We start from the raw sequence: 12,192 nt of genomic DNA, 5'->3' as shown, positions 1-12,192 counted from the left end.
TTCATTCTTCAACTAAAAGATAAACATAAGAATTTACAAATAAAATAAGAAAAATAAAAATGAAACCCATGAAAACTATTCCTTTTGAAGATTCTCTTTTGTTTTCCAGTTTTGTGATTACTAAGAAAAGTGAATATTGTACATGCCTTTAATCCTAGCAAACAGACAGTTCTCTGAGTTCATGGCCAGTCTGATTTACATAGTCAGTTCTATGGTAGCCAGAGCTGTCTAACAAAAAAAAAAGGGAAAGAAAAAGAAAAATGAATTTATAGGGAATAAAAAATTGCCACTGATATCTCTGTGTGTGCTAATGTGTGTTTGTGTTTTACACTTTTGCCTGTATAGCTGCATATCTGGACCACTGCATCTGTGAAATCAAGGAAAAGTAAGAACATAATTGATAGCCAGGTATTGGTGGCACATGCCTTTAATCCCAGCACTTGAGAGGCAGAGGCAGACGGACCTCTGTGAGTTCGAGGCCAACCTGATCTACAGAGCTAGTTCCAACACAGTCTCCACAACCCTGTCTCAAAAAAAAGAGATACTTGATGTTAAAATAGAAACAATACATATTGATGATCTTATCAACATTCATACTTGTTATGCATGTAAAATACATATATGGCATGGCTGCTTTTATAAAAAATGCATGCAGTTATATAAAGCTCAGTTTTCTTCAGTAATTTGAAGTATTTTATATCTCCACAGGAAACTTATGACTAAACAATTTGTCAATATTCATTGTCAACCTACTGGCCAATATTCTCTGTATTCATTTTCTTAAATTTTTATCTAATAGTTACATTTTTTAAAATATTTATTTTATTTAATAATATCATTTACTATACAGAAAATTGCATCTATAAACAAACATGCACAATACATTTTTCTCTCTAATGAAACTACAAATACCACAATGATAATTTTACGTCATCATGTATACAACTAATTAGAATAAACTTCATAGTATGAATGAGTTTCTTACTAAGAATCTCATCCAGCTGCAGGATCAGGTACAACAGGATCCAGCAGCAAAGGGTCCAGGGGACCAGGTGGGAGGCTAAGCACCCAGTTTCCTGTTCTACTTCTCCACCCATGGGACCAGAATGAGGACAAGGAATAGAAGAACCACCAGATAATTGGACTTGCTAGCACCACCAAAAGGGAACTCTGGTCCCCTAACCACCAGACCAGTAAGGGGCTCTTTTGCACCCACTAGAAGAAGAGATGGGAAAGAGACAATACAATACAAAAACACACTCAGCAACAGAAAAACAAATATGACACCACCAGATTCTAGAGACTCCACACAAGCAATACTCCAACATTCCAATGCGAACAAAGCAGAAGAAAATGACCTTAAAACAACTTTCATGAAAATGATAGAGGCCCTAAAAGAGGATATAGGAAAATCCCTCAAAGAAATGGAAGAAAAAAACAAACCAAAAAATGCAAGAAATGGAAGAAAAAGCAAAACAAAAAAAATGGAAGAATAGGAAGAAAAAAACAAACCAAAAAAGGCAGGAAATAGAAGAAGAAATGAAGAAAAAAATGAAAGAAATGGAAGAAACAAACCAAAAAAGGCAGGAAATGAAAGAAAAAACAAAGCAAAAAATGCAAGAAATGGAAGAAAAAGCAAACCAAAAAATGCAAGAAATAGAAGAAAGAACAAACCAAAAAATCAAAAAAGGCAACAAATGGAAGAAAAGATAAACAGAAAATTGCAAGAAGCAATGCAAACACTGCAAGGGTTGAAAACTGAAATAGAGACAATAAATAAACACAATCTGAAGAAAGGCAGGAAATAGAAAAGCTGGGCAAATAGTCAGGTACTACTGATACAAGCATTACCAAAAGAATAGAAGAGATGGAAGAGAGAATCTCAAGTGTTGAAGATACACTAGGAGAAATGGATTCATCAACCAAAGAAACCCTTAAGTCCAACAAATCCTTAACACAAAACATCCAGGAAATATGGGACACCATGAAAAGACCAAACCTAAGATAAAGGTCTTGGAGAGATCTGGGATAACAGGGACATGCTTAAACATAATAAAAGCTATATAGAGTAAACCAAAAGCCAACATCAAACTAATGGACAGAAACTCAACACAATTCCTCTAAAATCAGGAACAAAACAACGCTGTCCACTCTCTCCATACCTTTTCAACATGGTACTTGAAGTTCTACCCATTGCCATATGACAACAAAGGGGGATCAAGGGGATACAAATTGGGAAGGAAGAGGTCAAACTTTCACTGTTTGCAAACGATATGATAGTTTACATCAATGACCCAAAGAACTCTACCAGGGAACTCTTACAGCTGATTAACACCTTCAGCAAAGTGGCAGGCTACAAGATTAACTCAAGAAAATAAGTAGCCCTACAATATACAGATGATAAAAGGGCTGAAAAAGAATCAGAGAAACATCACCCTTTACAATTGTCATAAACAACATAAAATGCCTTGGGGTAACGCTAACCAAACAAGTGAAAGACCTGTAGCGCAAGAACTTTGAGTCTTTAAAGAAAGAAATTAAAGAAGCCCCCAGAAAATGGAAAGATCTCCCATGGTCTTGATAGGTAGGATCAATGTAGTAAAAATGGCAATCCTGCCAAAAGCAATCTACAGATTCAATGCAATCCCCATTAAAATCCCAGCACAATTCTTCACAGACCTTGAAAGAACAATAATCAATTTTGTATGGAAAAACAAATGACCCAGGGTAGCCAAAACAACCTGTTCAACAAGGCAGCATCCGGAGGCATCACCATCCCTGACCTCAAGCTCTAGTATAGAGCTATAGTCCTGAAAACAGCTTGGTATTGGCACAAAAATAGACAGGTAGACCAATGGAATCAAATTGAAAACCCGGATATTTAGCCACACACGTATGAACATCTGATCTTTGACAAAAAAGCTAAAAATATACAATGGAATAAAGAAAGCATCTTCAACAAATGGTGCTGGCATAAGTGGAAGCTGGCATGTAGAAGAATGCGGATCGATCCATGTTTATTGCCATGCACAAAACTTAAGTTCAAATGGATCAAAGATGTCAACATAAATCCAGCCACAATGAACCTCTTAGAAGAGAAAGTGGGTGGTACCCTCGAACGAATTGGTACAGGAGACAGCTTCCTGAACATACCACCAGTACCATAGACAGTGATATCAACAATTAATGAATGGGACCTCCTGAAACTGAGAAGCTTCTGTAAAGCTAAGGACACAGTCAGCAAGACAAAAAGGCAGCCCACAGAATGGGAAAAAATATTCACTAATCCCACATCTGACAGGGGGTTGATCTCCAAAATTTACAAAGAACTCAAGAAGCAAGTCTTCAAAACACCAAAGACCCAATTAAAAAGTGGGCTGCAGAACTAATCAGAGAATTTTCAATAGATGAGTCTAAAATGGCTGAGAGGCACTTGAGAAAGTGCTCAACATCCTTAGGCATCCGGGAAATGCAAATCAAAACTACTCTGAGATACCATCTCACTCCTGTCAGAATGGCTAAAATCAAAAACACCAACGACAATTTATGCTGGAGAGCATGTGGTAAAAGGGGGACATTCCTCCATTGCTGGTGGGAGTGCCAACTGGTTAAGCTACTTTGGAAATCAGTATGGAGATTCTTTAGAAAAATGGGAATAAACCTACCAAAAGACCCTGCAACTCCACTCTTAGGCATATATCCAAAAGATGCCCATTCATACAACAAAGATGTCTGTTCCACTGTGTTCATAGCAGCATTATTTGTAATAGCCAGAACTTAGAAGCAACCTACATGTCCCTCAACCGAAGAGTGGATAGAGAAAAGGTGGTACATTTACACAATGGAGTACTATTCATCAGAAAAAAAAACAATGGAATCCTGATATTTGCAGGCAAATGGATGACACTAGAAGAAACCATCCTGAGTGAGGTAACCCAGTCACAAAAAGAGAAACATGGCATGTACTCTCTCATATATGGATTTTAGACATAGATCTGGGGAGTGACAGCCTAAAATCCCATGGCCAGAGAGTCTGGGAGACAGAAACTTCATTCCATGGCTGATGGAAGAAGAGGCAGACTCCCTCAGTTAAGTACTGAGCTGAACTCAAGAAAGCCAGTAACAGAGAGGGAGGACTAATGCCCAAAGGAATTAAGACTGGGCTGGTTTAACCCCCAGAAACAGCTGACCTGACAAAGGTTAACTCTTGAATCCCAGGCATCAGCCTGGGAATCCAGCATGGGACTGATCAAGAACCCCTGAATGTGGGTGTAAGTGAGGAGGCCTAGGTAATCTATTGAGCCTTGGGCAGCAGATCAGTACTCATCCCGAGTATACACATGGACTTTGGACTCCCAATGTGAGGTTCACTCTCACCCTGAAATCTTGGGGGAGGGTCTAGGCCCTGCCCTGTATGAAATGACAGACTATGGACACCCCCATGGAGGGCCTCACCCTCCCTGGGGAAATGAGGGGATAATGGGGTGCTTGGGGGGGATGGTACTGGAGGAGGGGAGAGAAAGGGTGAGGGACCTGGAACTGACTTGTGAAGCAACCTTGTTTCTTATCTCAATTTAAACTGAAAAATAAATTTAAAAAAACAAAAAACAAAAACAAACACGCACAGTACATTTTTCACTCTAATGAAACTACAAATACAATGATAATTTTACGTCATCATGTATACAACTAATTAGAATAAACTTCATAGTAGGAATGAGTTTCTTACTAAGAATCTCATCATTACAAAAACAACTAACAAGGAAACTTTGGACTCATGTTGGCAATGAGTTCTTTGGAGAATCATTGTTGAGCCCAATTACATACGTAAGTACATGCATGGTTTTGTGCATATCTTTCATCCAATGCCCATAGTCTACTGTATGCATTTGCTTCTTGAGTAGATGTGATAAAGACCACAATGCAAAGCAACTTGTTTGAGAGAAAGGTTTTATTGGACTGATAGTTCACCTAATAGTTAATCAATGAAGAAAGTTGAGGCAGGGACTTAGGCAGGAACTTGGGACCAGGAAGTACTGTTAACTGATTTACTTCTGATGATTTATTCATCTACTTATAACATCCCATGTCTGCATGGCTAACGTAGCACTGCTAACTTCAGGGTGGAGCATTCTAAATCAATAAGAAATTAAGAAAATGTTCCAAAGACATATCCAGGATCTCCTCTGATGGAGACAGTTCAATAATCAGGTCCCCTCATGTGACATGACTGGAATGGTTTGTGGCAGGTTGACAAAAACATGAATATAGGTGTATTCTTTTTTAAAAGCCCACACTGACTTAACACTATTTTGTAAAAAAAAAAAAGAAACACATAATTTGTGATAATGTAACAGCATCTCTGCTGGAAGATTCAAGTTATTCCCATGGTGCATTCTGCCTGATGCCTTTGGTTTGATATTAGAATATCAAATCTTCTTGTAGCCATTGCTTTTACATCAAGGACACTAAACCACTGCACTAGTAAGCCTGATTAATAACTTTCTTTTATAAACACTGCACTTCTGAAAGGTAATGCTGGTTATTTGGTAGTATTACAGAACTGTCCTTTAAAATTAACAAATAAACTTTTATTTAGAAATAATTACCATTGTAAAAACAAGACAAAAATTACATACTTAAATGAGAATACATCTGGAAATGTTACACTCACATACAAACAACAGATATAGAACCATATCTTTAAATTTGATATGCTAAATTTTAGTTCTTTACATTATATCTTCCTCAGTTTCATTGTTATATCATTTTCTCTTGAGGATAAATATCAAGGTCACAATAGAACTACCATATCAGCAATATTCAATGAACAGACACAGCAGATTTAGAGCCAGCATGTAGCTAGTGACAATTTTTAGACTGTAGACATGCTTTTACATTAATAGAAGATTATTAACAGAAATTGAAACATGAAAATATTATGGAATATATTAGCAAGTAGGTCAAGATCATGATTAAGATATCTACCTAAATAACTAAACAAAATTATGGAAACTCATGGACTCTAGACCTACAGCTGTAGAGACTCCAGGGTACCGAACTAGGCACTCTGTATGTCAAAGACAATTGTGAATCTTGGATTAGTTGAGGAGTCCCTGGCAGTAGGACCATGATACAAGCCTTGTACACAAACTAGCATTTTGGAACCCACTCCCTATAGTGGGATTCTATGATCATCCTAAATGCATGGGGGAGGGGCCTGGTCCTGCCTACCCTATTGTGCCATACTATGTTGACTCCTCATGGAAGCTATTATAGCCTGTGAGGAGGAGTGGACCTGGGGTGGGTTGAGGGAGAGATAAGGCAGGTGGGAGGAAGCAAGGGAAGCAGGAGAAGGTGTGATAAGGAGAACTGTGGTTGAAATGTAAAATGATAATAAAAATTAATAAATGACAAATAAATAAATGTAATATTTTAAATTTTTCAAAAAAATGCGGCACCAAGGAAGGTTATCATCCCATTCAAAAAGATGTCTATATAACTCAAGTGAATCAGGGAAAGAGGGAATGTCACAGAAGAAGTAACTGATTAGGTAGCAATCATAAAATGATGAATGAAACATCCTCAAATCTGCCAAAGAAAACATCTGCAAATCTACCCTATGTAAACAAGGATTATATTGACTTAAATCCACCTCCTTGCTGGATATACAGGCTAGACACCAATCACTAGAGGTTAGCAGAGAGGGATACAGAAGGCGATATAGACGTAGATATGAAATAGCACTCTGTGGCACCCAGATAAGGAAGTCCTTGTATTACATGTAGTTAAATAAAATATTATAGACAACAGTACAGACACCCATTCTGTTATGTTTTTAGTAATAATTTTCTAAATGCAGCAATCACATCCTTGTTCCTAAGGCTGTATATCAGGGGGTTGAACATGGGGGTCACAATTGTGTAGAACATAGAAAGTAGTTTGTCAGTTCCTGGAGAATGCGTGGACTTTGGCCTTAAGTAAGTAACAGTGGCTGATCCAAAAAACAAAAAAACCACAAGCAAATGGGAAGAACATGTGGAAAAAGCTTTTGCTCGTCCTGTGGCTGTTGGCAACCTCAGAACGGTGGCAATGATTTTGCTATAAGAAGCAAGTATCAACAAAAAAGGGACTGCAGCAAACAGGATAGCTACTAAATAGACAGACAGCTCATTAATAAAGGTGTCTCCACAGGCCAGCTTGAGAATGGGAGGTAAGTCACAGAAGAAGTGGTTGATTTTGTTAGAATTGCAGAAATGCAGAGAGAATATCTGACAGGTTTGTCCTATCTGGACTGGGATGCCAGCGAACCAGGCTCCTGCTGCCATCTGAGTGCACTTTGTTGGGTTCATGAGCAGGGGATATTGCAGAGGGTTGCAGATAGCCACATATCGATCATAGGACATCACAGCCAGAAGGAAACATTCAGTGGCTCCCAGCATAAGGAAAAAGCACGTTTGTGTGGCACAAGCCAGCTTGGATATACTTCTATTCTGAGTACCAATGTTAAACAGAATCCTAGGAAGTGTAACTGATACATAACAGATTTCCAGAGAAGAAAAATTTGCCAGGAAAAAATACATGGGCTTCTGTAGTGCTGGATCGAGCCTGGTTATTACAATTATGAAGCCATTTCCAATTAGGATAATTAAGTAAACTATGGAGAACATACCAAACAGAAAACCCTGGAGGTTGGGAAGGTCAGAGAATCCCAGAAGAATGAATTGTGTCACTGTGGAGGCATTGTCATCTGCTCTGATAGCTGTGAGATCCATGCTTGTGGATGATTCATTCAGAAGTGCAAGTCATATTACCACATTTGGTTTTCTCATGCAACATATAAGCTACAGATATCACACTGCAAACTCTCAAATTTTCTAAAATATTAAAAAGACGTATACATCTTACATGCTTTTTCAAATGTTTAAGAATTACATTTCTTGCCATCAGGATATTAGTGAAAAATTTTAACAATTCTGTTTGTTTATTTTTACCTTTATCATTTTCATTTTTTTGGATTAATATGTACTCCAGCTTAAATTTTCTTCTCAATATTTGAAATGCAAAATTTGAGTTAACACTGTTAAGCAATAGTTTATTCTTTTTCTATCATTTATTTATTTTTTATGTAATTCTATCCATTCCTCTTCTATTTCTGTTCAGAAAAGGGTACGTCTCCCATTGTTATGATTCTTTCTCACAATTGACTTTTTTCTCCGTCCAATATTTTATTTTATGATTATTAGCTTGAATTTAATTTCACAAATTGGTAAATAGTACATGCATAAATATTCAAAAGTCCTGAGAAGGTATGATGACATTATATATGTTAATATTTCAACCTTACTTCTCTTCTAAGTTTGTTAGTTTGATTCATAGGCTACTTTAGTACAATTATTCACTAGCTGTTCAAGCATTACATAGCATTTAAAACAATTAAAAAGAGGTATTTCTTTTTCAGTATTCAGACTGTGACAACCAATGTCATAATTTTTATATATACTTTAAAGTTTCTGTCCTTACACTAAGAACATAGTGTAAAATAATGAATGTTAATTTCTTTCTATGTCAGGATGCTTAAGGATCAGAAAATGTCCTATCTGCATACATGTTTAAGGAAGTGTATCTAAGGGGTGCATCTTTCTATTCTGAAATGCCTCCATTCTTCCATGGCATGAATTTCTGGGGGTTTTAAGCTTAAGAATTCTAATGACTTCTCATTCATTTTCCTAGGATATATTCATCTTTAGAACTAGAGCTTCCACTTAATATTTTTCTTGCTTTACAAAAAACTTCATTATAAAACTTCTCATCATTTATAAAATTCATAAATAATAGCCTAATAAACTCCTTTATCTAAAAATTATCATATACTCCACTGATTCTAACCTTTTTGTTCCTTGTATATATCTTTCTTCCTAATCATATATCCATTTAACTCTGTTCAGTAGTAGATATACTTTCCCTTACTTTCTGTGACCAAAAGTTAGTATGTAGGATTTACAATGATTATCCACTGTGTCAGAAAAACTTGACCATCTTATTCTCAGTGTGTCAACAAATTTTTATGTTCAGTGATATTCAGTTAAGGATGAATCAGCAAAGTCATTTCAAAGAGGAGTTTGGCTTTCCATTTTGTTTTGAGAGTATTAGTTTATGCTGCTGTTCAAAATTTCAGTCCCCTAAAATATATGAGAATTTGAAGGGGTGTAAGGGGTTTGTGCCTAACTTGGACTTCCTAAGGATTTTGTGACAAGAGTAGGAATGTTAAGCAACTGTTTTCTTTTCCACTAGCATTATTATGTAAATCATGTTTACTGATAGTGTTAGAGTGTTTTAGTAATGATAGAAGTTGATGTCCCTTTTAAAATTAGAATTTTCTAGATAAAATTTTAATATAACATTTGAAATTACTATAACTGAAATAAAAATGTACAAATACTTTTGGTAAATGATTTCACGGCCAAACTGTTATTTCAAGACCATGAAATTAGTCCATGAAGAAGTTCCTTTCTTCTTCAGTGCACTACATAATCACTATATAATGCACTTACCATGTTTCCTCACTGATTTGACACACTCTAGTACCTATATATATATATATATATATATATATATATATATATATTGACACTAACAAGACCCTACAGATAGATCATTTACTTGAAGACTAGGATGTATCATGTAAGCTACATCGGCTTGACAGATATTACCATGAAAAGGTGTCATTTTCACATTATTAGTAATGTATAAGTTTAAAGTGTGTCTTCTGCTTTGGTTTTACTGTGTTTGTTTGTGGGAGGTGGCTGTGGTATGCAGGGTCTTTCTATAGTATGGTATGTTCTCTGGCATTTCAAACCATTTCAATGAAAATGTATGTTTCTTAGGAACATGCTTTTAATGCTATATAAATGTGACATTAGAAGATGCATTGATTGCTCTGTTTCTACAGAAATCATTCTGTTTTAAACAGAAAGTATCAATATTTCATTTGGAAGAGAACATCATCAATGAATTTTGTATTCATATGAGAAATTAGAAAACAACTAATAAATAAATAATTTTTAAATAGAAAAAGCCATTTGTCATTCACCTTCATTTAACTTTCCATTTTAAACTAGAGGTTAAATTAAAGACATAGGAAATTCACATATCTATCCAAACATGCTTACCATTTTCTTCGTTGCTTATTTTGACATTTGCCAGATGAACCCCTGTCCTGGTACATGCTAGACAATTGATCTGTCACTGGGCTACAGCATCAGTTCCAACATCTCCTTCCATAAAACATATTCAACTCATGCAGCTAGTCTCCTATTTTACTGTTGGAAAACTTTTAATCAATTATTGTTAACTAAGAAATAGAGGGATATGGTGAAATGATACAATATTCATATATGAAATAATAAAAAATAAAAGTGTAAAATTGTTTGCCATTACAGGAAAATATGGTCATATTTGCTGTGAATAAAGATATTTCAATTTATTTAAATCACATACCCTATGACACTATTAATTTTTTGGTTGTCAATATTTTAATAACAAATCATATATCAGCCCAATAAACATATTGTGTGCAAAACTGACTGAGATAACATATGAAACAAAATCAAAGATAGGGAATAAAAGTATAATTGGATATATGAATTAGAAATGTCTGTATAGAAAAATATCAAAACGAACAGAAAACATGCCAATGTGACCCTGACAATATTAGATTCTTTTATGACAGATATTAATTCTTAAAAACCATGAGCTATTTTGATCAATGTAGGACACAGGTACATTTAAATGATCATTAAATACTCTGATGATTTATTTATGTAGTTAGATTTATTTTGTGAAAAGCTCTGCATTTGTGTTTTGTTGCTTGTTAGTTTTGAATGATTTACTTCATTTTATTTTATGTGCATTGGGCAGATTCCCTGGGACTGAGTTACAGACAGGTGTGAGCTGCCATGTGGGTGTTGGGAACTGAAGATTCATCAACTGGAAGAGCAGTCTGTGCTCTAAACCACTGATTCATCTCTCCATCCAGGAACTCTAGTTCTTATATTTGTAAACCATGTGTAATAGCAAATCGTTACTCTAAAAGTAACTAAAATGAAAAATCAGTTATTAAATATTTCATGATACTGCATAAGACCATAATTCCCTTAGTCACTTTGATAATATTCTCTGATATATTACCTTTCATTAAAGAGATTTCATATTTTGCTTTCACCTGACCTAGTAATATCATCTTAAAAATAAAGCAAAGCTCAGGGAAATATAAATTGGATGATAATCAAAATTAGAATTATGTTAAACATGATCCTTACCTTTAAAGAATTGGCATTCTTTAAATGATAAATAATGATAAATAAGTTTATATTGCTATGCTTAGGCATAAATTTGTTTAAATCACCATTTAACACACATATCGCACTATGCTGTTTAAGTAGGATACAGTCTCTGCTCTGGGAATAAATTCCTTCCCAAGTCACTTTCGATTTGAAAGAAATAAGTTTCACTGGGAATCAAGGAGCTAAACAAAGCAAAATAAAACAAAACAACAAGGAAGATACACTAGAGTAAACAACTTTTACAGTCTAAATATTTTTTCTATTTTGTGATTATAAGTGCCAGGAATGAGGTGTATAACTGCAACCCCAGCACTTGGAAAGCAGTGGCAGGAGGACGGTGAGTTTGAAGCCATTTACGGTCTTCATAATAAGACTTTGTTCTAAGAAAACAAGCAAATAAAACACTAAGTGAGTTGAAAGAATATTTTCACTTCTCAAAACAGAATTGAAGACAATGAAAATATCAGGACTTGGTAACTACTTTATATAATATTATTCATTTATTGGGAGGATGAGTCTTGTTTTCATCTGAATGCACTGGAGCTCCTTACACAGATCTGTTAGCTCTCAGGATTGTTATATCTACCTGATTTTTCCTCCCAGTCCTGAGATTAGTGTCAGTCATCAGTGAACCTCACTGCACATACATTTTGCATATTATACTAAGAAAAACTGACCAAATTCCAGATTTATAGTGCAGTCCTCTAGATGACAGTAAATGAACATGCCATCTTTGCCCAGTACTGTTATCTTCAGCATGTCTCCAGTTCTAAATCCTTATTCATAACATTCAATTTATTGTTCTAACAACTATAGGAAGAAGAGAAGGAACAGAAAGTCTCAATTC

General features: G+C 35.4%; 1 protein-coding gene across 1 annotated transcript; it reads right to left on the bottom strand.

Moving 5' to 3' along the window:
• Nucleotides 1-6,830: 6,830 nt before the first annotated feature.
• On the bottom strand, nt 6,831-7,775 carry LOC101840147 (olfactory receptor 10AG1-like). Its single transcript, XM_005064595.1, has one exon. It carries the CDS (start codon nt 7,773-7,775, stop codon nt 6,831-6,833), a length of 945 nt encoding a protein of 314 aa, XP_005064652.1.
• Between the last annotated feature and the right edge of the window lie 4,417 nt (nt 7,776-12,192).

This window comes from Mesocricetus auratus, unplaced genomic scaffold (genome assembly GCF_017639785.1).
Source record: "Mesocricetus auratus isolate SY011 unplaced genomic scaffold, BCM_Maur_2.0 Super-Scaffold_100004, whole genome shotgun sequence".
Taxonomy (NCBI): domain Eukaryota; kingdom Metazoa; phylum Chordata; class Mammalia; order Rodentia; family Cricetidae; genus Mesocricetus; species Mesocricetus auratus.
This window is presented reverse-complemented; position numbering and strand designations above follow the sequence as displayed.